This window comes from Paramormyrops kingsleyae, chromosome 15 (genome assembly GCF_048594095.1).
Source record: "Paramormyrops kingsleyae isolate MSU_618 chromosome 15, PKINGS_0.4, whole genome shotgun sequence".
NCBI lineage: Eukaryota > Metazoa > Chordata > Actinopteri > Osteoglossiformes > Mormyridae > Paramormyrops > Paramormyrops kingsleyae.
Window position 1 is genome coordinate 19686497 of NC_132811.1, and position 27851 is coordinate 19714347.

A 27851-nucleotide genomic window follows, 5' to 3' on the forward strand; every position below is an offset into this window, starting at 1 on the left:
TATGCATTTTAAATATTTATAATTAATCTAGCCATATCTTCTTCTTCAGCCGTTTATTATGCCATAAATACATACCTCTGCGGTTCCCGTGTCTACCTTGATGTTGTGTAAGTGACTTTGTCTTTTTTTGTGCTTATCCTGCTGGATATGCATGCCATCAAGTGGATCGTGCGAATAAGCATTCATATGTACTGATGTATGAAAGGCAAATAAGGAATCTCGAAACTCGGCTGGACTCCCTTCGTTTGGTCATCGTCTGGGTAGTTTACAGGTGCCGGGGCTTCAGGGTGGGGCCGTCACTTGCTTACGGAAATAAACCTAATGAATGTGCGCCTGTTTCATAAAACTGATCAATGCGTTTGGGGTCATTTCCTCCGGGAGGGTTTGAACACCAGGACCAGGTGTGAGGTCCGCCCAGTGCCGCCCTCTCTGCCTTTTGTTTCTATCCTAATGCAGATGGTTCGGTCACTGGGGGTCCCGTTAGAAGTCTGATCCAGACCGAGGCGTGTCAGGGTTCACGGGCGTGAAAACACGTACAGGTCCAACCTGCCTATTAATCAATGGAAATGCAAAGCGCGTCTCCAGCTGTCTTTCATGAAGTTTAACTGCGTCCGATACCTTTTAACCAAATACAAACTCTTGCTTTTAATCATTTTTGCAGACGTGACGCGTTAAACCAAAGAAAACGTTTTTGGTTCGGGAAACAGAAACACACGTAAATGGCCCATCCTGCGGGGGGACAGTGTGCGCGCTGAGCCGCTTCGGTTGACTGACTGATCGGAGTCGTTTCTCCAGCAGCCCCCTCCTCCCCGGCCGGCAGACGGTGTGTGAGCGCCGCTCCGCTTCGCGTAAATACGCCACGGCTTTATGACTGTAACTCGGTGAGATTATGGTGTTTGCACGGTCGTTGCGGTGTGTGAGTGTGTTGGCGTATATATGCGAGTGCATATGTACATGTGCGCGTGTTTGCGGGCGGCCCGCACTCCCGGAGACCGAGGCTGGTCGGGGCGCAGACCGACTCCGCTATTCACCGGCACCTCCTACTTTAACACTGATCGCTATAATTTACTTCTTTCTCTCTCTTTTTTTAATTTCGCACCTCTCTCTCTCCCCCCCCCCCCCCCCGCTCTCCCCCCTCCCCCTGTCCCGTACCCCTCCCTCTCCTCCTCCCCCCAGCCCCTCTCCCCCAGGCTCAGGTTACCGTGGCCGGACTCTCCAGGCGCACAGCGGCGGTTCCCCTGTCCTTGTCCCAGCCTCCTGCCTCCCAGAGCCACCCAGCGGCCCCTCTGATTGGACCCCGGCGATCGGCGGCGCTGAGAGCTTCGGGACGTGTTTCAACAGATGGTTGGGGTTAGTGTGTCATCACACTGGAGAAAGGATTAGAGAGGGAAGGTTGCCTTCCAGGATCTGTGTGGTCCCCCAAGACTGAACCTTTATGAGAGGACCAGCCTGTGGGAACCAGAGGAGCCTCCATCCAGCGTCAGGTAGCTGTATAACCTTCACTGCTGCTGGGCACGTCTGTGATCGCGGGTCAGACTGAGCCGTCCACGCTCTTCAGAAGACACAAGAGTCTGTACGCTTAGCAGAGATCACTTAGCATTTTCTAAGCATGGCTAGGGAACAGAAAAGTCTAATTTTATTCACCTCTGTGTCTGAGCTTGTTGTAAAGTTGTAGTTTGATCACAGAAGCTGTGGGAAGCTGGGTGTAGTGTTTTAGTTTGTGACTGTGGACCTCTGCGTGCGTGGTCACCCAGGGGGGTGGTAACTGGTAAGCTGTTAATGGCTTTTATGGAGCTTCTGGAGGGTCATGAGGAACACTGCTGTCCCGTGGAGGAATGCCCTGTTTTCCCATCTGGGGGCCCACATTTGCGGGGGCCCACATTTGTGTGGCCCCGCGTGACACACGTCCGGCATGCGGCGGTCCCCTTGCACAGATCGCCGGCTGTTCCCGCGCGCACACTGAGCGGTCTGTGTCGCGATGTGCCCGCGCGTATCGCCCCCTTTGCTTCATGTTTCGCTTGTGTAAATACTTAATATCAGTCTTGTTTATATTCAGCACGTCCCGGCCAGGGCTGCCGGCCTGCCTGGTAAATGGCCGCGCTGTTCGCAGATGTCTTCGGGAGGCGCTGTCAGGTCGGCACCCTCCTGGGAAGCCCTAAATTTATGCCCCAGTTAAAGTATTTCGCCAGGGAGTGTGGGGTGGGGTGTGCGGGTGGTTTGAGCTCTGCCAGGGTGAGTGGAAATGCGATGTACAGCTGTTAGGATCTGCCGGGGGCCGCTGCGGGACTTGTTGGCCGAGTCGGTCCCCTGTCACCAAGCCGGACGGCACGTCAGCCTGACCTCTGACTGATGTCCGTGTTTGTATTTTATTGTATTTGATGTAGATTTGAGCAGCGATATGATAGTTGCGTAGTGCGTAACGGAGACCTGGTGTAGGTTATAATGAAGTATGAGATGATTGGCATGCGGGAGAGGATTATATCCCGTCTCCGGGAAACCGGGAGGGATGGGGGCTCGGGCCCAAATCATCTCCCTTTGACTACCAGCCATTTAAGGGGATCGTAGCAACCCCCCCCCCCCCATGCAAAAATTAAGCCACACACATGGTACAACCCCCCCTCCCCAAAAGAGCTGAATACTGGGGGTGCTTTTGGGCTTTCAAATCTGCGTCATCCCTGTGAATATCTTTTCTGAAGGTGCTTTGGTGAAGGGCAAGGTTCCTCAGACATGAATTGGGCGTTTTCTCCTCTTACCCGGACAAAGATAGCCTTTTCCCAAGACCACTGCCTCTTTGGACTTGCAGAAATTTAAAATGGATTAAATAAGTCTGTTCTTTTAAAGGGGCCATTTAGTTCATTAGGAAGGAAATGATTTTATGTGATAGCGCTTGGGGTCGTTAACTTTATGGCTGTTGCTAAGCACACCCCCCTGCCCGGTTACTGCGGGTCCAGGAGGCCGTCCATGGTGACCTGGCGTGTGTCGTTGTCCCGTTTGTCTGTGGGGGCACTAAATACTCTCACAGTTGTGTGTTGATGTTGGTTGGTGGGGGGGCTGGTTTGGCATCGCCAAACATGAACAAATAGCAGCAGCAACCGCAAATCACCGGCCGCTCCCGCCCTCTCAGTGCCAACACAAATATTGTTTCAGGAGTTCCCCTGTGGTCACTTGGGTTTGCTGCCCTGGGAGACCATCAGGGAGATATGGGGTGTGGGCGCTGTCTGGACACGCAGGTGGTGGTGGGGGGGGCGGGGGGGTGTGGCCTGCATATTCACATGCATGTACGTGACAGTGGGAACACTGGGCTGGTTTAATTGGCCACGACGTCTGAATGCCCCTCTGCACTCCGAGCTGGAATGGGACCCGTATCTTTCTGTCTTTACCCAGAATCCCCATGGGTGGCTCGCAAAGCCATTTCTCACGCTGCTACAGCATTTTAATCATTGAGTACTTAGTGTTAGAGCTGAATGATTGGGGGGGTATCCTATTCTGCTGTGTTTTTCATCTGTGGCGTGTTCAGAGCGAGATGCTGTGTTCAGGCGGTACCGCAGCCCGTGTGCAGCGGGGGGAACTCCTGCTGATACCGGGCCCTCCTGCTCTCTGGCCGGGTTCGGCTCTGTCCTCGCCATCCGCTCTGGGCTCTCAGGGATCTGGTTTGGCCTTGGGCCTCTGTGGCTTTTGCTGTAAAGTACGGCTGGCCGCTGTTCCCTCATCCCAACCTTGAACCGCGATCCCACCACCGGCGCTGAGAGCCGGGATGGTCACGGTTACGCGTGGACTGCGTGTTCTGGCTCTTTCTGTCAATTTCAGCTGCTGGGATCCCACCCGGCCTCATTCCTTTGTATGCTGAGGAGGTCACAACAGCGCCCCCCAGTGTCATTGATGCAGGAGACATGCAGCCGCTGCTGCCTAAGGAAGCATCTCCTGCCTCTGCCTGAATGGGAGGCGCCATCCTCAATCCCGCTGCCTGCTCCGTTGTCTCTTGGTTGGTTGTCTGGTGAGGTGTACTGGTCCCCTCTAGGGTGCAGTTTGGAGTGAAATGATCTGTTTGCAGTTTGAAAAGTGACAGACCGCCCACTGTATCTCAGACAGGCTACTCCTGGGGGAGGGGGCTTTTTAAAATGGGGGGGGGGGGAGTCAGTGCTTTCATCCCAGAGGGCAGCTTACTCACTATACAGCATTAAAAATGCCCACCACCCATATTTTGTTCAAGTCTGTTGCTTTATGTACCAGAGGACGATGCTGCGACCCACCCCCCCCCCCCCCCCCCCACCCCACCCGGCACCAGGACCCTGTGACGATCAGTCGTCGTGGACCTGAAAGCAACGTTTGTAAACATTTCCACGCTCAGGCCATGCTGCTGCCAGGACCCCGATCCAGATCCCGGCAGATATGTAATTTTCAAATTCCATGATGTGTCATTTTCCAATTACGCCCCTGTGGCACGATCGGCATGCGGGGTTCTGCGGAGTGTGGGCGGGGCCTCGCCGGGTCTTGGCGGCTGGCTTTGGCCACCGAGGCCCCAGCAGGCTCAGTGCTTATGAAAGGCTCACTTGTGCAGGCAGGTGACAATAATGAGGCCTCTGCTCTCTCCGGGCGGCTCGGGCCCAGGGCTCGGGCCCAGGGTTCGAGGCAGCGTTATGTTCTGGTGATGCGTTTAGATCAGTGTTTCTCAAACCAGTCCTCAGGGACATCCAGACGGTCCACTATTTGCTCTCTCCCAATTCCTGGGTGTTGGGAGGGAGCAAAAACGTGGACTGTTTGGGGGTTTCTGACTGGTTTGAGAAACACGGGTTTTGATGGTGAATCAGGCTCCCTGGCTGTATGTTGAGTTGGACTTGCGTACTTTCACGTTTCATCTCATGGAAGCGTTTCTCTCTGTAGGTAATGTCTGTCGGGGGGGGGGACTAGACCTCAGAGGGCTACATGGAGCCAACTACGTGCCAGCCGACCCAGTTGTCCTGAAATGGACCTATGGGCGTCCCTGTCCTGCTGGAACAAGCTTAAAATCACCCTGGGTGGCTTTCAGAGAGCTTTCGGGGCACACATGACCCTCGATGTGACCCAGGTGCCCGTATGCGTCTCCAGCTCTCCACACCTCCTTACCTGGGTATGGAGGCCTGCTCCCTGGAGGCCTGCTCCCTGTCTGCTCCACTGGCCCAGATGTTGCTGCATCCTGCTGGTTCTGCTCCGCAGTAACTCCAGCTGCTTCGTGTTCCGGATCTGGGGACCGGCTGAGCTCCGGCAGGCTGGACGGCGTGGAGACTCTGCCCCGTGTAACGTGATGCGTGAGGCCTGTCGCAGGTTCACGGGCTGCCACTTCATCTCGGCCTTGACCTCCGTGCTTCTTAATTTCGCAGCAGGGCCCCTATTTTTAGCCGCTAAATTGCTCACAGTGCCGTTAGCGCTTGAGGGACTGGGAGCACTTTTAATGCTCTGGCGTGTCGTTCAGCTACTGGAGTCGGCAGGGGTGTCTGCAGCAGTACTTACTGGCTGCCTGACGCCTGTCACGTGTTTGCAGATGTTAGAGTGAGCGGGGCTGGTGCCGGCCGTCTCCAGCTATTTATTCTGATCAAACCCAGCAAGACGCCTCGACCCGCATGCTAAAACGCTCGCAGATCGCTTACAAACCGGCGCGCGGTGTCAGAAACGAACACAGACTCTTTTGAAACCTGCCTCTTAGACAAGTGGGCCTTCAGAAACCGCCGTCGACCGTTTCCAAACCAGTACGGGCCGTTAGACTGGTTCAGCGAAGCCGCCCGTCAGCCCGAGTGCTGGAAGGCCTGACCTCTGACCGGAGAAGTGGATATCGGGGTTCCCATAGCAAAACGGAAGCAAGGAAATAGGAATTTGTGTTGGGATGAGCTGCTGTGCGTCACGGTGAAAGGGGCCGATTTTATTTATTCTGAGCGATTTCCTCAGTGGAAACTTGTTGAAACAATTAGCATGTTTTTCAGCTTCTTCGTGCCTCTACGCCATTAAAGATTCTGCTGTTCGTTCAGTGCAGATAAGGGGGGCGAAATCACCTCTTGCAGCTTGCAGCACGTTTATCTTCTACGCACTTCATTTACTCACTTTGGTGCTGAAATGTTGTTGGGCGTTGCCCCTGATTATGAGTGAACCGCCGTAGCGCACGTTACAAATGGCCCTTCTCTTAATGTCCAGCGTAATGATGATTGAATCCCGTAATGATGAATCCCTGAAGATTCATCCCAAACATGCTATGTGTCATGTCAATAAGTGACTGTTTGGTTTTGGCGCTGTGAAAGTCCTCGTTCTTCTGTGAATGAGGGGCACGTCTTCCCCACCTGTTTTCTGTTTCCCTCATCACCACAAGCCGTATAACCCCCGTCCCCCTCAGTTACACCACCCATGGCCGATATGCCCCCCTATACCACCCCCCGCCCTCGATCCATACCTTCACACAGGCTTGCCGGGAGGTGGACCACATATGGGTGTGTCCGTGGGTGGTTCCACAAATTAGCTGCAGTGACCTTCACATAAATTTAGAAGCTGGGTCTCCACAGCCGAGAGCAAGGATTTATGAGGAAGCTGGGGGGTGAATACCTCACTCCGCGCTGCGACACACCCCCATGTCTCTCGGAGATTGCAGGGGTGTCCTACAACCCCTCAGATCTACAGCCTTCTGTGCCTCCTGACCAAAGGAGGGCAGGAATGTCGCCGGCGGAGTTTAGCCTGTACACCCCAGATGGAGCTCCCAGTCCCCCAGAGGGCGCTAACGCTCCCCAGCTCAATGCTTTAGTGGCCCTGTGTCACCAGAATCGCCCCCCCCCCCCATGTTTTAATCATTTCCCTCTTAGTGCTAAGAAAATCCCACCAGCGTTCCCAGTGGACCCCCTGGTGACACCTGGAATACGTCTTTGAAGTCGCCTGAGCAGCATTAATTAAATTATATATTTTCATGCGTCCATAATGAAGGTCTGGCCTGCGGATTATGAGGGGTGGGTATTAATTAACTCGTAATTAAAACCCGGCCACAGTCATCATTTAGTCAGCTGTCAGCTTCTGGATGAAGTGAATGCCTTAAAAATGTGGGTCACAGTGAGGTGGCCAGACTAGACCCAACGATTTTACTGGGGTGACAGTGGGGGTAATATTTTGCCAAACAGGGCTGTGGATCCCCCCTGGTATATTTTGCAGATTGTGGACATTATCCATTTTATCCGTTCATTTGGAGAGACACGCCACAATCGACTGATGGATGCTTTGGACACCTCTGATTAGCAGGATTACATGCTCTATATTTTGTTTTTATTTTTGTTGGGGGGTCAAGTGGAGTGACCACAGAGTTACCAGAGGGGGCCATGGTCACTCCTGCTCCCCCATCGATTCACCCCCATGTTCATCTGTGTCTGGTTGGCAGCTGTTTACGCTGATGTCTTCATAGATGTTTTCTCTTTTAATACCGTTTCGGGGTAACGTGCCGACATTGGGTTCTGCGCTCTCTTCTCTGAGGTCCCTGAACAGCTGCCACGTCTCTATGGCCCGCCGGACTCTTTCTGAACCCGTGCATGATGTTTGACAGCCGTTTCTCGTAGAATCGCCTGGCAGCATTCGGTGGAAATCAACGTCGTCACATAGCCGGTTTATGATGGTTTACGACGGAGCGGGTCCATCTGGCGTTCGATGGTCGGCGGCAGGTGGGGCTCGTGTTTGTGCCGCGGTCTTCTCCGGGTTCCTGGTGGAGCTGGAACAGGATCTCCAGCTGTAAGGGCAGGCCGACTCCAGGGGTCCTGCTGCAGTCGCCAGGAGTCGCCGTCGCACGGACGGGTAGCTGCAGAGGCGAGCCTTAAAAACATCTTACGCTGTTGCCGAGAAGCAGCTGCGGTCACGGTCCGAATTCTGATGGCCGTTCCTGATTGATCTGTTTTCGCAGAATCCACAGGATGGGAGGTGTTGGCTCTGCCCAGTTACCCACACTGCATTGCTGTGACTGACACCATGCGTGACTTTCTCCACGTTTAAGAGTACCCCCCCCCCACACACACGCAGACACACACATAAGGTCATGGCTACATGTCTGGTTAGCATTAGCTGGCATTTAACTCGACAGCATCATTGTGGGGGGGGGGGGGCATCCGTGTGTTTTAGGCGTAGACCTTGCAGTTCTTTTTATGTTAAAAGTCTCACTTTGGGTAACGCCTTATTCTCTATGGGAGGATTCGCCCACCCCCAAAAAAAAAAGTGAAGATGCATTTAGTTACAGTCCCGGCTGGAACCGTTTGCCGGTGATTAATCTGCGTAGCTTGGAGGTTTGACAGCAGATGGAAACCGCTTCAGTGAGTCGGCCTGCGTAATCAGTGCCCTGCCTGGCAGCTCGCCGCTAACGCGAGAATAACACCGCCGCCACAAGCGATAAGCGGTCTGCCTGTCCGCTTTACGGCACGGACGCGGCTCGTCGCGGCGAGGGAGCAGCTGAGCGCGGTAAGTCCGTCTGCCGTGACGTGCCTGTCCTGTAACTCCCGCCATGTTCACGCGAGTGTCTTTCCGTGGCTCTTTGGTGTCAGAGATGCCGGGACATGGGACCACCCTGGGCTAGCCGTACTCCGCAGTCTGGCATGGAGACAGGCTTCTGGCCTGGGGGGGAAGGGGGGGGGGCGTTTGACAGTGATCCCTGGGGAATCGCAGGCTGTGAATGCAATTTGCTCAGGCAGGGATTCTTCCGGATTAAAAACGCCTCTGACGCGCCAAGATCCCGTCCGCCCAGAGCCATAATCGTCCTTTTTTTTTTGCGCTGTAACGTGCCGAATCGCAGCTAAAATGCTCCGACCATGCAGGAGACGTCGAGTGAGAGCTCCCCTCGCAGGATCCCACTGAGACATCCCCTGCGTTTCTGGGTTCGGCCACAGAGGCCAGTCTCCTGTACTGTAATTTACTGCACGCAGAATTCGAACTATGCCACACGAGTCCAACAACCCCGCCCGCCTCCCCCCCCCACCCCCCCCCGGCGCACTCCGGCATCTTGGCAGCCAGAGGGATGAAATCAGCAGTGCCCAGTGGGGTTTGCTCATGCCCGGCTTTCAAACGGTCATTGTCCCCAGTGACTGGCCTCTTCTGAATGGCCGATTTACTTTTGGGCCATGTCATCTACTTTAATTATAGTCCCCCCCTCCCCCCCCTGCCTTGAGCAGTAGCGGGGAATCGGGAGATGGGCCGCTGAAGATGGCCGGGAGCTGCTGCTGAATGGAACACTCTTGTTAAAAGGCGTTTGGAAAGGACCTCCATCGGTCAGGACCAGCGTCCTTGTTCTCGTCAATGTTGCCTATATTTATGGTGTAGGTTGCCCCTGGAGAGGCCCGGGAGAACGCTGCTGGTGTTTTCCTCGGCACCTTGGAGCGATATTGCCGTAGCTCTGTGTTTTTTGGAAGGTGTAAGGACCACGCCGGCCTGCCTCCCAGTAATGGCGGCCGCGTGCAAAAAGAGCCAGCGTTGGCGAGCCGTCTCCCCCTCGAGCGTCTTCGTAACCTCGACCTCCTCACCCCGTCGCGTGGCCGTGTCGAATTCAACAAGATCACGTCAAGTAGCCACAAAGCAACCACTGTTGGCACCACGGAGACGCATTGCTGACCCAGCAGGAGCCATGGTGACCAGCGAGCCGCCTGACAGTGGCAGTGACCCCGGCTGACCACGGGCTGATGTCGGCATACAGATCTGATGATCTGGTCAGGAGGCTTAGACTCAGGGCCTGTTGATGTGCCATTAGTCTGTCGCCCTGTAATCCATCTGTCTGACAATTGCATGTTTCCACTTCTCGCCTTTCTGCAGAATCGGTCTTTCACAGCCTCCGAGAGCATAACAGTCCTTCGAATGTTAGGATCATCATGATGAATATGAGAGGACCCTCAAAGCCTAATGGCCCTTCACCACTCAGCACAGGCACTGATGTGCAAATGAAATGTCTGACCTTCTCTGCTTTGTCTCATGTTCCTCGAGTACAGATTACTTTTGTTTGAACTTCTGAGTAGGCTTTTATCTCCTTAAGAGTCCAGCATCTGTTTTGAGCAGTTATTGTCCCAGTGTGCATGGCTTATTAAAACGAGACCATTTCTCCTTCTTCAGAACGTCTGAGGGTCCTTCTCTTTGAACCTGGGTGCTTGGAAGGAGCTGTGTGCCAATTATGCACCTTCCTTCTATCAAACCCAACATGTGCTTCTTAAATTGAAGGTGCTGGCTTTTGAGTGTTCGTCTTGATGGTGCTTTTGCACTAGTTGGCTTCAGAACCTTTATGGCTAAACCTGACATTGTAGGCAGGACCACAGGCGATGTGGGTCGAGCATGTTGGTTTGAAAGCTTGATCGTCACACTGTACATGTCCACATTATGCTGCTATCCTGTATCATGGGCTCTGGGGTTTGTGGGTGGAGGGGAGCTCGCTGGGGGTGTGGGGCAGGGTTGTGGACTCAACCAGTCGCTCTGCAGTGGCGGCTAGTTCAAACAGTGCCAGTATTTTTCCAGGGCTGCTGGAGGTGGCCTTGTCGGTGGGTCTGTGATGCACTCTTTCCGGGAAAGTCTTTAAACCCATATCGGAGAGCCCCCATGTTACTGCCGCAAACATGGTAAAACGGGGCATGCAGATGGCGTGTTTGTCTTATCAGCCACCATGCCAGATCGCTGAGTGCCCTCACTCTATTGAAGGTCTCACATCCGTAGAGAGCTGCTGTTGGTGACTCAGACCGTGTCTATTTGGTGCCTTAGTCAAAGGAAGCCATTGTCTCTCGCATGCTTCAGGGCACGTGCTGGTGGTCCACTGGCTTAGCAACACCCTGTGCTTTGCTTCCAGCCCGGGGGCCTGAGCAGGAGAGATCGAGGACCCTACAGTTCATGTGGTTTACAGGGGATGCAATCTGATTGGTCATTGTGAATACCAAAGCCATTCTGATTGGCTTGCACCAAGTCCTGTGCAAAAGGATGGCTCAAATTGGTCCAGAGCTGACACATACCCATGGGAATGACTGTCTGGGGAGTCTGACAGGAAAGAGATGCTCGAGGTGCCTTCAGTGGGGAATGTGTTTGTCAGGTGCTACAAGAGTGCAAGTTAAGGCCCGGATGTGGCAGCAGCAGGAATGGGCAAAAATTCACTTGAAGTGCTCACATTGTGCCAGTGAACCTTCATTATGTACAGCCAGACAAAGTGGTTTAAACCCTGTTTACATCTGGGCTTGTGACGCTAAGCCCCAGAGAAACGTGAGGTTCACACGAGAGGCGTCAATCCTCTGTATGCTCTCTTTGGGTGAATGGCCAATTTAAAAACTTTTTAAATTCCCTGTTATTCTGAAGCAGATTTTAAAAACAGGCTCCCCTCCACCAGGTCGTGACATCCAAGTGGAAACGCGATCCCCACCGCCATCGCCATGAAGCTGCTGTGCCTAGCCGCTGTCGCCGCCCTGCTGGTGGCTGGCCCACTGGACTGCACTGCGTTTACCACACGCGCTCAGGGGCTGCGCGGCCGTGTGCAGAGAGACCGCCGCAACATCCGGCCTAACATCATACTCATCATGACCGACGACCAGGACGTGGAACTGGGTGAGTCTCGGGGGCCCTCTAATTCTCATGTGGCCCGGTAATTCTCATGGGCCCCTCACAGAGCTCTGTCAGGGGCCCTGTAATTTTCCTGGACCCCTCAGGGGCCCTCTCTCTCACAGGGCTCTCTCTCTCTTGCTGAACTGGACTCGTTTGCATAAATAAGGAAGGTTTTCATTGCACGAGAAGCACCCGCGGTGAGGAGAGGGCGAGGTGGCTTTTAGGGGCATGATTAAGGAAGCAGGAAACACTAACATCTACTTATTAAGCAAAACCGACCTTGTTTGTTCTGGCGAGACCCCAGACTGCGGACGGCGAGCCCAGGAGTGTTTGAGATTCCTTCGCGTTTTTGCTTAACCTGAGAGGCGTTTGCTATGTGTGAGGTACCTATAACTCGCCGGCCGCTGGATCAGACGCCACATAACATCTGACGCACATTGTTGAGGGAGCGCTGGACAGGAAAAGGCATTTAGCAAAAGGTTTTAGAGAAACATCGAGGTTCAGCTGCTTGTCTAATTTACAGTGAGCCGCATGGATCTGGCGGATTACTGTTGGGGGTCTTAGGGAATGCAAATACTAACACGGGGCATTAAACCATGGAGGAGTGTTCAAATCCGGCTTTGGGATGTGGCCAGGAGACCCTCTCATCTTGGGCGGCGAGACCCCGCAGGGGTTGGCGTGATCCTGCAGAGGGCGCTCTGCGACGACAAACCAAGCATCTGCCAGCTTTCATAAACCACCTGGTGGGGGTTCCTGTCTGTTTGACGCCCGTCTTCCGCCCCACAGGCTCGCTGCAGGTGATGAACAAAACACGCCGGATCCTGGAGCAGGGAGGTACAACCTTCACCAACGCTTTCGTCACCACGCCCATGTGTTGCCCATCACGTTCCTCCATGCTCACCGGCAAGTACGTCCACAATCACAACACCTACACCAACAACGAGAACTGCTCATCACCATCCTGGCAGGCCCAGCACGAGCCGCGCACCTTCGCCGTTTACCTCAACAACACGGGATACCGGACCGGTAAGCCTGCTACCCCCTGCTGGAGCTCAGGGACCCCTTGGGGTTTCTGTTTGGGTTCTGTGGTGGGTTCTGGAAAGGTCTTCTCTGGACAATCCAGTACCGTGGAGAAGAGTTCCTCCTTTAATCATTGCGTTATGCTAACCCTAACCCACTGTTAATCACCATGTTATACTCACATGTAAGTGGCTCGACTGCAGCCAAACCCGAAAGCTGAAGCTTGTCATTTAAAAACGATTACAGCAATAAAAGCTTGTATTTTATCCATTAAGAACTTTGACGAAAGCCAGCAGCCCTTCCAGGTTTGAAGTTGAAATTGGAGTGGCGTATCTGGAGATTATCTGGCTTTCTCACCTGGAGGTCAGTCTGGTTTCAGGCATGTCCTCCCGGGATCTGGTCCACGCTCTTTGCATGCCCACGAGCCCTCCTTCACCCCTAGACCCACCCGCGGTTTCTAGCGAAGACGCTGGTCCACTGTTGACTCCCTGGGGTGGACTGGCGCCGTTCCCAGATATTGGGAGATGTATGGCCTGATTCAGCAGGAAACGATCGCATGTTTGCAGGCTCGTCTGAAAGGACTCGCGTCCGGAGAAGAGGAACAGAGGAATCTGAGCAGATATTTATTGACACGTAGAGCAAATACTCAGTTTTCAGGGCAGATGCTCACGATTATTTATTGACACGGAGAGCAGATACTCGTGGTCAGTTATTGATATGGAGAGCAGATACTCGTGGTCAGTTATTGACACGGAGAGCAGATACGGTTATTTTTCAACATGGACAGCAGATACTCGTGGTTGGTTATCAACATGGAGAGCAGATACTCTCATTTATTTATCAACGCAGAGAGCAGATACTCGCTGTGACCTGTCCCTCATTCCATGGTAAACACCTCCTGTCCTGCAGACATTATCTTTCTATCTCCTCACTGTGGATCCATTCCTCCTCTGCAGCTTTCTTTGGGAAGTACCTGAATGAGTACAACGGCAGCTATATCCCGCCCGGCTGGAGGGAGTGGGTGGGCCTCATCAAGAACTCACGCTTCTATAACTACACCGTCTGCCGCAATGGTTACAAGGAGAAGCACGGGGCTGACTATGCCAAGGTGTGTACCGCTGGGCCACCCGGCCCCTGCAGCTGGCCAAAAGGGCACGCCCATGACCCCCGGACAATGGCTGGAGGGCTGCATGTTAGCCTAACCTGGGCAGTCCTCCTGGCCGTGTGACATGACAAGGAGCAGAAACCCAATTGGTCACATTGTGGGCGGTCAGTATCATGGCAGCTCAGCTGTAATGATACAGGTTCACCTGAAGGAGGCGGGTGTCTTTGGCAGGAACCCAAACGGGCAGCCATGTGACCAGCCCAGGTGGGGCCCAGTGCTTCACTCATGAGTCAACTAATCACCCTCTCATCAGTGAAGACGTAGTGAAGTGTACCAAATTAGTGAAGTACAACATTATACCCTAGTGTAGCGTTTCCCAATCGGATCCTTGGGGACCCCCAGAAAGTCCACATTTTTGCTCCCTCCCAGCTCCTGGAACTCCTGGGTCTCCAAGGAGTGGGTCAGGAAACACTGCCCTAGTTTGCTACCATGGTGCCTCCAGTACACTGATGTTATAGCATAATGAATGTTAGCAGTGAAGATTACACCTACGGGGTGTGTTTACCCTGTCAGTAAAGAAAGTGTGACGGTATAATCTTTATGAAAAAATGACCTATCCCTGTCACCTTGGGGCCCGAGGAGCATATGGACAGGATAGCAATGTTTCCAGAAGCCTGGACTTGTGTTGCCGCCTTACCGTATGATTATTCTAGAAGGGGCGTCTGCTGTGGGGGCTTTTCCTGGAGCTGCTACCTGTCAGTGTGCTCCTAGGTAGCGTGAAAATGTGAGGGAGGGGGTGTTTATGGTCGGGAGCCAGTCTGTCCATTGAGGGATGTCTGCACCATAGGTAAACGTGAGTGTGGGGTAGCAGGCGGATGTCAGGCGCCCTGCTCATTGGGTCAGACGGAGGTGTGAGGGCCCCTGCGTGTCAGGAAGGCGTCCCAGGGAGTCTGGCATAGACGCGCCTAGTATGTCCTCTCCTCGCCTTTTATAGGGGTGTATATTTATGCTTCTCGATGTCCAGTAGCTTTTCCTGAGTGAGACGCTTTGGTGTGTCTCATTCTGGCTGTGGCTGCTGACCCCCACCCCCCCCCCATAGCCTCATAGAGACATTCGGAACCCCGCCCCCCCCCAGGCAAACGTGCACCCAGCCACTGCAGGCCTGCTCATCCCTTCTTCTGGGTTTTGAGTCTGAAGTGTGCTAGTCCTCAGTCTTCTCAGAGCTCTACCTTCTCATTGGCCTGTTACCTCTCCTGCAGGACTACTTCACGGACCTGATCACCAATGAGAGCATCAGCTACTTTCGGACGTCTAAGCGCATGTACCCACACCGGCCCGTCATGATGGTCATCAGCCACGCCGCCCCGCACGGTCCCGAGGACTCCGCCCCCCAGTACTCTGAGCTCTTCCCCAACGCCTCCCAGCACATGTGAGTCCCCCCCATCCCCCTCCTACCCACCATGCCAGGGTCAGCAGCAGGGTCGGTCAAGCACCTGGGGGGTATTTACACAAAGCAGGATTCATTCTTTAGTCACATAACTTAAGCCAAAATGTAAGGATTGTCCAATAGGAATGCCACTCATTTCTTTTCCTATTCAGGTCAAATCCTGTAAGTCAGGAGAAAGCGTCAGACAGGAAACATTTCTCAAAGGATTTATTCTTTATTATTTTTATAAAGACCAGACTGGAATTCCAGTGCCACTGATTGATACTGGTAGAAAAGGACAGGCTGCGTTTGCCGGTTTTAGGTCTGGCAGTGCGTAGCAGACACTAAACAGCCGCGCCTGTAAACGTCCTAAAATCGTTATTCCGGCATCTATTATGTCGATGGGCTGGAAAAACGTCAGCTTGGCCGATTTTGACGTCAGATAGCCTGTGGATTCGGTGCTGAGGCGTCTGGCCGTTCACGAGGAGCGTGAGAGCCTCACAGCGCTGCACACCAGCTCCCGGACCTCAGCTGGGCTTCCAGAAATGGGGGAGCAGAACTCTGCGCTGCCCCCGTCCTTGCACTCTCTCACCCCGTCCCTCCCCAGGCTCCGCGATTCGCAGAGTATGTTGTTTGCTTTGGACGGCGCTCTGCGGCGTGATTAATTTACTGCCATGCTGGCACCAGGACCGGCCCTGAAACGCTCCGAGACCGGAATGTGGCTGAGGCGTGTCAAGTGCTGCGTGCCGGTTTATGGGGTCCGATTTACGGGATCGCGTGAATACGGCAGGCTGGCCGCGGAGGCCAAGGAGAACCTATTGTCAGCAGGACGCCCAGGTGGGGCGGTGGTGTATGAAAACGGGGGACCGCATCCCCAAGCGGAACCGTAAGTGATATGCTTAATGTGCAAGGCATGCGTCAGTCCTGCGTAAATCAAACCGGCATCTCAGCACCTCGAAGGGGCCATCGATGCTTTTAACTTGGCCGGCAGGAGTCCGTTTAGCCGAGGGCTTTGCCTCTGGAGGGCCGCGTGATGGCGTGTTTAGACGCGGAACACATATCCTGCACTGTGTTCTCCGAGAAGAGTCTTCCCAGCCTATGAAGCAGATAGGAACCCACACATCACCACGGATCTCTCGCTCCACCTGGAGGTCTCACCTGTTGTTCTTGGTTGCCCCCCACCTCAAGCTGTCCTCTATGGCATGGGGCAAAAGGCTCGCAGCCTCAGATCCTGGGTGAGGAGTTCAGCAGGGTGGGGGGAGAGGCCTCGACTGTCGCCTGCTAGCTCATTACCACTCTGGCAGGATCAGCAGGCAAACGCCGGCCCTTGGCACCCACACGGTGCCCTCGGCCAAACTGCCCACCTGCTCTGCCTCTGACCGGACCCTCTCGGAGCGGTTAACTATGTTTATTCGACGGGTCATTTAGGAACTTTATTTTTGGGTCCGTTGGTCATGGACCTATTTTCTTTAGCGCGTGCCAACCCTCAAATGATTTTCCGCAGCCAAAAGCCTTTGACGTTCAGCTGTGTGTGAAGACAGAGTGACTGGCATTCTTGTTAAAATGCTCACCAGGGAAAATTAGCGAATTTCCTTGAGCAAACAAGAGGCCGTCACTTTCTCTCACTTGGGGGTCACCAGGCCTCTCTGCTGGCCGCTCTCTCTCGGGGGAGGGCATCATCAGACCCCTCTACTGGCTGCTCTCACTACCTTTGGGGGGTCGTTGAGCCCCTCCACCAGCCACTCTCAGGGGGAATTCTTGGACCACTCTGCAAGCCAGTCCCTCGGGGGGCGGGGGGTCATCAGACTCTTCTGCTGGTCTCTCTCTTTTGGGGGGGGGGCTTACTCTCTCTGGGATGCTGCCCCCTGAGTCTGGATGTTGGGAGGCTCCTCACCCAAGCCACTTATTTTCCCAGTACTCCCAGTTATAACTACGCTCCCAACATGGACAAGCACTGGATCATGCAGTACACCGGCCCCATGAAGCCCATCCACATGGAGTTCACCAACTTCCTGCACAGGAAGCGCCTGCAGACTCTCATGTCCGTGGACGATTCCGTGGAGAAGGTGAGGCTGTGGAGGTCACACTCCTCAGTGTGGGTGTCTCGGGGGGGCTTCCCCTGGTGGATCTCTCACACCTCATGTTGTGCCATGGTCACCGATGCAGATATATGAGATGCTGGTGGACACCGGAGAGCTGGAGAACACCTACGTAATCTACACAGCCGACCATGGCTACCACATCGGCCAGTTCGGCTTGGTGAAGGGCAAATCCATGCCCTACGACTTCGACATCCGGGTGCCCTTCTTCATCCGCGGGCCCAACGTGGAGGCAGGAGCAGTGTAAGGAGCCCTTCCAGCGTGTGGGACTGGGGCGCCCCCAGGGCAGTGCTGAGCTGGGACGTCCGTCTTTACACCGCCGTGCTTGAATCCGCAGGAATCTCCACCTGGTGCTGAACATCGACTTGGCGCCCACCATCCTGGACATCGCGGGGCTGGACACGCCCCCCGACATGGATGGCAAGTCCATCCTGAAGCTGCTGGAGCAGGAGAGGACAGGGAACAGGTGAGGTGCTGAACCTGCACGCGCCATCCTGCAGGGGGCAGGTGACTAGATGTAGAGGCAGGCCGTGGTGTGTGTTAGGCGTTAGGGTTAGGAAGCCTCTGTCAGAAGTAGTGTCAGTACTGTTGTTGTCGCCCGTCCTTTATAATGACATTTCTCTTACTCTTGATGATTAAACATCATTGTGAATCTGCATATTTATGCTTGTTGAAGTTCCAGTATTGGCAAGAGTATCTTTTTGTAACTTCTCTGCATAGCTGAGAAGGTAGTTTGAAATTCGGCTGAACCTCCCAAAATTTTGGAATGTTAGAAGACATTTGAAGGTCACCCAAATGAGGGAAGCGGTACTCAGATCATGTAACGCGAGCGAATTGTTTACTGCGTGTTTTGGGGGGGGGTTTGGTGAACCATGCTGTCAGAATACTATCACGTCATTTCACTCTGTTTCAGATTCAAACCAAACCGGAAACCCAAAGTCTGGAGGGACACTTTCCTGGTGGAGAGAGGGTATTGTGCCATTCAGATTCTTATTTTCAAATTTATTTTGTTCCAGTCTGTGTTATGGATTCCTGTTGGCGGGGCGGCAGTGTGACCCAGGGTAACCTCGCCTGCGCAGTGTCCGCCTGCGCAGTGTCCGCCTGCGCAGTGTCCGCCTGCCCCGGCCATCACTGCCTTTAGGGTCTTTTCTCGGAAAGCGCAGATATAGCGCTAGCTGTAACTGAGCGCAGCATGACGTCATCTACACGCTGACGGCGCGTCGGGGCCGACGCATGCAGGGTCTCGCTGGGAAAGCGCGCATGTTCCCGGACCGACGGCACATTTCCCAGGAATATTACAGAGCCTCACTCCAAGAACCTTGGGCCCACGGCGAGGCGGTGGGGTTACCTGCAGGTGGGGGCACGGAATACGATCCACGGCTCTTTTTTTTACACTCTTTTTGTATCACTTAACACGCTAAGCTGTGCTAATGCCCCAGGCTCTTTGTTGCGAGTGCGCTGCCCGGACCCTCGTAATCCCATCAGTCTCCCTGCGTGGCCGGGATGCCTGGGACCGAGCCCACGGCCTCGGAGCCAACATTCCTGCTGTCACCGGCGCTGTCAGCTCCCACCCAGCCGGGGGGTCGGGGGGGGGGCACACAGCACTGAAAAGCTGCAGCCTGCTTGCTGGATCGTCGCGGTGCGGAAAATGAAGCAGCGTGATCCGGACCTCGACGTTCTGAGCCCAGCCGCTGTTAACCCGGACAACGGTCCGCTGTGTTCGGAGGGGGGGGGGGAGATCACTGTCGCTGGTCTTGCATACCCTCAGACCCCATGCCCGCGGGACGCCCTTCGGCTCCTCGGCCCAGTCCCCGGACCGAGCGCCAGCTGTGGCTTCAGGCTGCGGACAGCAGGGGGGTGTACACCACAGAGGGCCCCCCTGCCTTATTTATTTGTCTGGGTTCTCATGAGAATGTGGTGTGCGCTGGCAGGACTCAGGAAGCGGGGGGCACCAGCAAGGGGACAAGCGGTTTGGCAGCGGGGGCCGGCCGATCTCACGGCCGTGGTCCTCTGGCACCCAGGCCACCTCCATCTTCATTGTAACCCCGCCCCCCCGGTCGCTCACTCGCCCGTCTCATTTTGCAGGAAGATACTCCGCAAGAAGGAGCAGGGGGCTGGCGGCTTGAACACGCCGCAGAGCAACAGCCTGCCCAAGTACCGCAAGGTGAAGGAGGTGTGCCAGCAGGCAGAGCTGCAGACGGCCTGCGCGCAGCCGGGACAGGTGGGTACCGGGGGGGCACCAGGGGCGCTCAGGAGGCTGCCGCAGGAGCCTGAGGAGCTGAAGCACCTCCCGGAAATGCAGAATCGAATCACTGATTTGAACTTGGGGGGGGGGGGGGGGGGTTAAAAGATTCCTCCAGCTAGTGGGGGCTGCTTTGAAGCTGACGGGGGGAACATGGAGGTGCTAAAGGACCTTTTGCCGTTTGCTGCTGGGGCAAGGGGGGGGGGGGGGGGGGTTCAGAAGACAATCAGTAAAAGTTGATAAAAGAACAATCGCTACAGTGTCAGGAGCATTTAGCAGGATGTTGATGTAGAATAAGCACCTTTTGGACAGCTATTCCTGCAAGTGACCCTCAGAGCCGAGTTTAAATGCCACTCAGAGACCTATTCCTGTTTCACGAAAGCGTCCCCAACTCTGCTCTTCCACTTCTGGGGTCTATGGCTGCCATCGAACCCGGCCCCCAAGAGGGGCGTCCTCTGTGTCATTTGTCTGCCGTCTCGTGGGCATTTAGTTTCGGCCCAGTGCAGTCACGTGTGGGAGAGCAGTGCCGGGGGGGGGGGGGGACATCCTGCGGCTGACGGCGAGTGGCCCCCACTGTCCCTTCGTGGCAGTCCCAGAACATGCCTGTAGCGTTGAGGGTCTCAGCTCCATGCAGATGTGTGATCAGCAGTCAGCAGTAGTATCTGTAGTTTGGTGCCAGATATTGGATGCTCCTGTGTCTGGTACGGCCCAACAGGACAGCAGGTGGCACAACACCGCGCTCCGCCAGCCTGCGTCCATATAAAGGGGTTTCTGTCCGTAACTCGCGGTTCCCTTTCTGCCTCGTGCGGGATGTGGCAGCACACAGCTTCCCTGGGGCCTCGTGCGGCGAGATGCCGCAGAACAAGAGCGATTATCTCTGGGAGGTCCTGATCCACGCCCCGAGCTGCCAGACAGGGCGTCGGCGCAGACGTACCTCTCTCTGATCTCCCCGCCGTCTTGTGTTTTGGCGCCGGGCAGAAGTGGCACTGCGTGGAGGACGTCGCGGGCAAGTGGCGGATCCAGAAGTGCAAGGGGCCCCTGAAGGAGGGCCCCAGGAAGAAGGCGAGGAGCCTGCGGGGCCGTGGCTATGATAGCCGTGAGACGGAGTGTGACTGCGGGGAGCCGCCGTACCGTGCCGCCGGCGGGGGCCGACGTACCCAGAGGCCCTTTGGCAAGCCAGGCAGCCCACGTGAGTCAATGGGGGGAGGGATGGGGGCTTGGTTGGGGTGCATGATTATTTTAGACGTCCCGGTGTCTTTGTGTACCCTGTGAAATGTCACTGTGATTATGGTAAAAATGTAGCGGTAATTAAAGCTGGAAGAGCGGCGTCCTGGAAACGCTGCAGAAAGCTGATCTGCTCCCAGAGCTGCTGTCGCTGCTTTGAAATCTCGTAACGTGGCTGCTATGGAAACACAGCGCACCTGCGGGGCTGTAAGGAGAGCGTTTCATTGACTTTGTCAGGCCGCCTGTCATATCCAGTGGATGTTGGCTGGAATAAGTGGTGCTGGTGCACCCCCTAGTGGTAGAAATGTTAGTTGCGTTTAGGTTTTGAACAGCCGGACTGTCATACTCGGGGGGGCTTAACGCACGGAGCCTTATCTCTCTTCCCCCAGGATTCCGGCCTCGGTTTGTTCACATGCGGCCGTCCCGCTCTCTGGCAGTGGAGTTCGAGGGCCGGATCTACGACATCGACCTGCAGGCCGAGGACAAGTCGGACCTGGTCCCACGGAGCATCAGCAAGCGGCAGGACATGCCAACGGGCGACGTGGACTTCGGCCTGGAGTCGGACGACGCCTCGGAGGAGATGCTGGCAGACGACACCAATGCGGTCGGATATCCCAACTCCATCAAAGTCACGCACAAGTGAGCCAGTCCACCATAGTGCAGAACTCAGAGTTACCAGGTGGGGGCATCAGAGATCCCCTTCAGTTTAGAGGAGACATGCTGTCATCGAGCGAACATCACGGCGGCGTTTGTTGTCGCTGGGGCCCCTTGCTCCCCCCCCCGCAGTGTAGTGACTATTTGTGGCTGACAGGGGTCCTCCCAGGACTTGGGACCCCACACAAATGCATGGTGTGAGGTGAGGTAAACGTCACTCTGGGCAACACCATCCCACAATCTGTGACGGATAATACAGTATCTGCTCTGAGACACGAACCAGTAAAGTCAGAGAGTCCCCAGTTTGATCCGTGTAACCGGTGCAGGCTCATATCCCTGTGAGGCGTAGGGGAAGCTCCCAGTGACCGACCCCTCCCTGCCACTCTCTAGGTGCTACATCCTGACCAACGACACCATACACTGCGAGAGGGAGATCTACCAGTCATCCCGGGCCTGGAAGGACCATAAGAGTTACGTAGATCAAGAGGTGAGTCCATCCCCCGCACCGTCGGTCTGTCTACCGCCACGCGGCACCAACCGCGACTCTCACTCTACGCTTGGATGCAGATCGAAGCTCTTCAAGACAAAATCAAGAACCTGCGGGAGGTCCGGGGACACCTGAAACGGCGGCGACCCGATGAGTGCGACTGTGGCCGGAAGAGGTCAGTCCCGCTAGCTGCTAACTACCCTGTTCTTGTCACCTTCACTGCACCCAGACACAAAGGCCCCTTTACAAAGCCCCAGGGTCCCTCTGTCCCACAGCTTTGCTACAGGCTCTTGCTAATGGATCATGTCAGGAGTCCCTCCATTTTTCTGCTTGCCGTGATATCCCATAATCCCTTAGTCTCCTGAGCCTTCATTCTCACTATATCACGGCTGCCCTGAGGGAGAGTAATGGCAGTTTTTTCTGGCTCTTTCTGATTCTTCCTCACCTCTGTCCATCCCCTGCAGTGTGTGACACTGCTAAAGCCCACTGCTGTACATTCTCCTGTAATCATAGGAACTAGAGGGAGGCGGAGCCTGGACTATTAATAGTAATGATTTTACATTCACATTACATTTTACTGGGGCCGTGAAGTCAGGAACAGTTGTACATCCTCTTAGAGCCAGAGTCCGCCTCAGTGGCATAAGGGACGTGCTGGGGAGGAGCAGAGGTGCCCTCGTCATGGTGAATAGCCCCCGTGAATCTGTTTGCCCTTCAGTTTCATACACACTAAATTGGCATTGGGGGCCTAATCTACTGTAACACAGTTAAATGCATTAAAGAGCTTTTTTAATGTTACTCTGGGGGTTAAAGAGGCCTCTAGTTGCTGGGATATGGACAAGGTTAAGCCAGCATTTACTTCAGTAAAAGTCCTCTATGTGTAATGTGTGTAAAATCCACTCAGTCATTGGTTAGTAAGTGCACCGCTTTCTGATTGGTTGGCTCTGTCAGGGAGGTGGTGCCAGAGGTGGACAGGAAGTCGCAGCTGTTTAACGAGATCCGCAGGAAGAAGAAGGAGCGTAAGCTGAAGAAACGGCAGCGCAAGGGGGACGACTGCAGCCTTCCGGGCCTTACCTGCTTCACGCACAACGACGACCACTGGCAGACAGCCCCCTTCTGGAACTGTACGTCAATGCTCCCCCCGCCCCCCCCCCCCCCCCCCCCCCAGCTGTTGGTGTGACAGGTGGCCCCCCAAAAGACCATGTCACATTGATCTCTCCCCTTCTTTCTGCAGTGGGGGGCTTCTGTGCCTGTACAAGCTCCAACAACAACACCTACTGGTGCTTGCGGACTATAAACGAGACTCACAACACCCTCTTCTGTGAGTTCGCCACGGGCTTCCTGGAGTACTTTGACCTCAACAGTGATCCGTATCAGGTGAGCAGGCGAAACTGGGCACTGCGTGCCCTGGAATGTTCTGGGTGGTCCCAGTCCATTCCAGCAGCTGCAGGAGACCTTATCAAATATGTGAGGGGTAGAGACCCTAAATCAGCCAGAAATCTACTTGTATTATAGTGAGTTTCAGGTTCTTTTCTATGGGGCATTATAATATGCACAAAATGCTAGTAATATACACTAAAGAACACATATTAAATAAATGTAAGTGTAAATTTACTTAGTTATTGCCTTTTCATGTTGGTGCTTCCGTAAACCCTATGTATCTTGGATATTTCAGGATTTACTTAAGTCGGTTTATGTAAGTTGAGAGCTGCATGTGTAGGTAAGCAAGGTTTGCTGAACATGTATCTGTAACTGTGTATGTTTGTGTGCCGCTCTGTTTGTGTTTGTGTGCGTGTGTCTCTGCCCACCGCGGTGTGTCTTTAATGGACCTCCGTCCTCCCGGACTCGGGCAGCTGACGAATGCCGTCTTCTCTGTGGAGAGGGACGTCCTCAACCAGCTGCACTCCCAGCTGATGGAGATGAGAAGCTGCCAGGGACACCGGCAATGCAATCCCAGGCACAAGGGCCAGGAAGCCGGTAAGATCCTGACGCCCTGGGGGGGTCACAGGTACCCTGCAACCTGCCCCGGCTACGACTCAGCCCCGGTCACCTGATTTAAACCATGTGATTGACCACTCTCTGGAGAGTCGGTTCTGTCACAGTAGTCATGTGACTTGGGCCAGGTCATGTGATTTAAACCATGTGATCAACCACTTTCTGGACAGTCAGTGTTGTCAGACTGAGATGGACTATGAAATTCCCGTTTAGGTCATGTCCATGGAAGCCATGCCCCAATCAGAGTAAACGGGGCTAATGGTCCGTCTGGGTCACATGGTTACAGATGCTGTGGGGACTCAGATGGGGGTTCGGCGTGTCTGGGTGGTGGCATGTGTGAACCGGGATGATGGTCCACAGGCTCTCCCCGCCTCCTCTGCTCCAGCTCTCTCTGGGTCTAACGCCCCGCGTCTCCTTCTAGGAGCTAGAAACTATGCATGAGGAGCTACAATGTGGATGTTTGTTCTCTTTTCCCGTCAGTCCTAGAAATTAACATGGAATTGCTCTTATTTTCCTAATCAGGAGGTAAAGATGGAGGAGGCTATGATCCACACAGGTATCCACCCTTTTTTGTATCCCGTAACTGCATGAAGCAGCCTGTTCCCACTAACCTCTCAGCATGACAGCTGTGGCTCAGGGCTTGGCTGTGTGGCGTGCCTCTAACCGCGGGGGGGGGGGGGGGGCAGCAATGACGGGGCTCCTATCTGATTATCAGTGTCTGTCTTTCACATACATGTGGCTGCTGCTCTGTCTCCGGGGGCAACAACCGCATTCGTGCTCCTGGCTACACAGAGCAACGCTTTTCTGTCCGGGTCAAGTAGCATTTAACTGAGTCTAACTATCACTAGCACTGCCTACTGAATGGTGAGATTAAAACCAAATTAAATAATAGCAGGACAATTATAAAGACCAGAAAAATCAGATGAGCTTTCATGAGAGATATTTAGGAAGCTGGCACATGTTAGGGTTCAGATTTGGGTTCAAATTTCATTTATTACTGAATTCAAACCGATGATTTACTGTTAGGGTTAGTCGCTGCATTCGGACGGAGGAGGCGTGGCGTCTCTTACTGTAGCTCACTGGGTGTATAGTTTTTGATAACCCCGCCCACCTCTCTCGCCCATCAGACCACACCCTCATATGTATGTTAGTGTAGATGCATGTCCGCATAGTCATCCATGAGTCATCCATGAGTCATCCTGTCACCAGCCTCCATCCACCTCACTGGCTTCTGCAAAGAGGGCTTTGGCGGCACAGACCATACTTGCAGCGTGCTTTGATTTAAAACCACGGTCTCTCTCGTAAAGACAGACCCGCATTATTAAATGTTCACCTTGATGCGGACCTGGTGGCTCCACCTTGAGGCTGTCGTCGCCACGTTTCATATAGACCACAGTGACGGGTTAGCAGGCCTGCGTCAGGTCATGCCCCTGCCTGAACATGGGCTCACGGGCCCGCAGATTCTGGCTGTGGTGAGTTTGGGTCATGTGACTGAAACCCCTCCTCCTTTGATCTTTTCTGTCTCTGGCCCTGCCTACCAGGCTGCTGCAGCACCGAAAGTGGTCAAAGTTGAGGAGACCGAGCCTTGCGTATGCGTGAGTCTCTCAGCCAATGAAACGTCACCTCCGCCCTCTCTCTCCTCATTCCACTCAGCCACTGCCTGAACACGTGAGCGCCCCCTAGAGCCCTACAGCCATTGCCTGAATGATCGTTTAAGGGGGCTGGGTCTCTGTCAGTTTCAGATGAACCACACTGGCTTTTCTGATTGGTCCTCGTTGGTCTGCCCCATCCCCCACCATTAGATCAGGGCCAGAGGGTTTTACCGCAGCTTGTGACAGTGATAAAATGCTGTGTGTCCAATTCCGAGGAGCAGCGCAGGTGGAGTTCATCCAGCTGAAGTGACCTGAAGGGAATGTTCTGCAACATTCAGTGCAGGAAGTGCTTAAATGTGCCCATCTAGTTTGGGTTTTCTAGAGACTCACCTGTTCAGGTTTGCAGATCTATACCCCTGCCACACTCATCCTTCTGCCTTTCCCTCATTTTCCATCATATTTCGGAACACTTTCTGAAGTCCATCACCTGCTTCCTTTTTCTCCACTTCCTATGCCCTCCATTCAATACATTTGCATCAATGCTTTCATTGGATTTGATACTTGCCAAGTCAGAGCAGAGTGACTCCATACTCTCCTGTATGGCTTGGGCTTTGCCTCGTGGTCTGGATTCGGAGTCTCTGACATCGCAAGCCTTTGTCTTGGCCCCGCCCCTTGTGGAGTCTGCTGCTGGGTGCAAAGCTGTATCATCTGTTTGGAGGGGCCCTGGGCGAACTTTGTAGCAGTCGCATGGCAGTTTTTTAAACCGGGTCTCTCTCTCTGCCTCCCGTGTCTCTCCAGATGCACACTTACACACCTGCTCTCTGCTTCTCCCCAGAGCTCAGCCTGCCTGGGATGGACGCCGGGGCTAAGATGGCCGACTTCCCAGACGACACGGACTGGCGGGGGCTGGAGGACTTGTACAGCGTGGATGAGAGCCGGTACGAGTGGCGCTCCCATTTTAGCCCCGCCGAGGACGACTGGACGAACTTCTGGAAAGATGTAGACAGTATGTTTGTGCTGCTGAGTAATTTTAAGAAACTCAACCAAACGGACGAGCTCGAACCCACAGCCGAGTCTGGCTCGGGGGCCCTCGACCTGGAGGAGGGCAGTGGGGCGGGGGGCCCAGTCCAGCCTGCCACCACCGCCACTCCCAAACTCTCCACTCTCCCACCACTGGGTAGTGCGCCCCCCCAGGTTGAGATGAAGCCCCATCCCCTGAATGACATCCCTGAGAAGCTCCCCCCTTGGGGGAGGAGCCCCTCCACCGGGGAGACCTGGGCCCAGCAGCTGAAGGATGGCCTGGATGGAGACGGACTCACCTTCAGCGGAAACAGCCTGACGGAGTTGGAAACGCACCATGTCCACCTGCTGCGTTTGGCCCCCCAGGTGGATCAGGGCCCCAGGGAGGACGAGGAGGACATCTTCCTGGCCCAGGGCTACCTCCCCCTGTCCCCGCAAACCGAGAGGCCTGCAGCATAGACAGCGGGTGGCGGCGGCAGCGGCGCCCCCCGGAGGCAGGTGGTGGAGCTGCCGGGACAGCGCCCGAGCCAGTCTGACTCCACACACTGACACGCACTCCCTGATGAGCGGGCCGCCCGCTGGCCACACTTTCTGGCCAGTGTATGGCAGGTCCTGCTGTCTCGCAGAGCAATTTATAATTATATTGTGAATGACAAGTTGGCTTATTTTTCTACAGGTCCTTCCAGTTAGTACAAAGCAGTGTTATGCTGATCCGGTCTCTATGTAATATGTATGTATACATATAATTGCCTAATGCAGCGATGGTTGAATACTGGATTTAAATTGAAATAGTTTAGTACCACAAGGAAGCTTATACCATTAAAGGATGTTTTAATATAAATATGTCATGTAAAACGCAGGCTCTGTGATGGCACTGGGCGCCATTGTTTTCTGCTGATTGGTACTTTGTGACATTTGGCCGCTGGTCCATTAGACCATCACCCTTGTTGGGAAAAGAATTCCTGATGGGAGGGGGGTAATTAAACCCATATTAATGAGAGACCATGGTAATCAGGAGGGTCAGAGTAAAACCCCATACCAGTTATCGGGAGGTCTGCACACCTTTAACATGACATCTGCTGTCCCATGTGTCCCCAATGGGGGGGCGCTCATGGCTGCTACCCGAAGAGGGCCGGCAAATCTCACAATGGTGTAGACTGAACTGGAAGGTGGATTCCCCAAAAACCCAAAGCCATGACCTGTTTACTCCAAATCTGGTCTGGCTTCAGAAATGGTCACGCCAATCGTTGTAAATATTTAAACTGAGCTATTTTTTTTTTTAGAAACTTTGCAGCAAATCGGGCTTCAGGAAAGCCAATGAAATGGGTTAGAAATAAATATTTTACTGATTGATCTGTAAGAGATGTGAGTTTTATTTGACTGTGTAGATTTATACAGTGGCCCCACACACCCACCCATACACACACACACCTGGAATAAGACAGTCTGTCC

At 54.3% G+C, this 27851-nt stretch overlaps 1 protein-coding gene across 5 annotated transcripts; it reads left to right on the forward strand.

Moving 5' to 3' along the window:
- Positions 1-394: 394 nt before the first annotated feature.
- sulf1 (sulfatase 1) lies at positions 395-27752 on the forward strand. Of its 5 annotated transcripts, XM_072699524.1 has the most exons (21): positions 396-881; positions 1177-1484; positions 11327-11541; positions 12325-12564; positions 13515-13666; positions 14923-15092; positions 17005-17155; positions 17256-17431; positions 17526-17654; positions 18102-18158; positions 19274-19409; positions 20409-20619; positions 21044-21293; positions 21699-21795; positions 21876-21970; positions 22744-22916; positions 23027-23169; positions 23646-23769; positions 24310-24343; positions 25329-25382; positions 26215-26383. In XM_072699524.1, exons 3-21 carry the CDS (start codon positions 11370-11372, stop codon positions 26246-26248), a joined length of 2598 nt encoding a protein of 865 aa, XP_072555625.1. In that variant the 5' UTR covers positions 396-881; positions 1177-1484; positions 11327-11369; the 3' UTR covers positions 26249-26383. The 5 variants fall into 5 exon arrangements, with proteins under 5 accessions (XP_072555622.1, XP_072555623.1, XP_072555625.1 ...); XM_072699525.1 differs by lacking the exon at positions 25329-25382 and having other exon boundaries at positions 397-881; XM_072699521.1 differs by lacking the exons at positions 24310-24343; positions 25329-25382 and having other exon boundaries at positions 395-881; positions 26215-27752.
- Positions 27753-27851: the final 99 nt, after the last annotated feature.

Bases quoted from the DNA above. Each gene is read 5' to 3' on its own strand.
- sulf1 (XM_072699521.1), top strand. From the start codon at position 11,370: ATGAAGCTGCTGTGCCTAGCCGCTGTCGCCGCCCTGCTGGTGGCTGGC. The intron at 17,432-17,525 runs GTAAGGAGCCCT...TTGAATCCGCAG, and splicing joins AACGTGGAGGCAGGAGCAGT to GAATCTCCACCTGGTGCTGA. The intron at 18,159-19,273 runs GTATTGTGCCAT...CTCATTTTGCAG, and splicing joins ACTTTCCTGGTGGAGAGAGG to GAAGATACTCCGCAAGAAGG.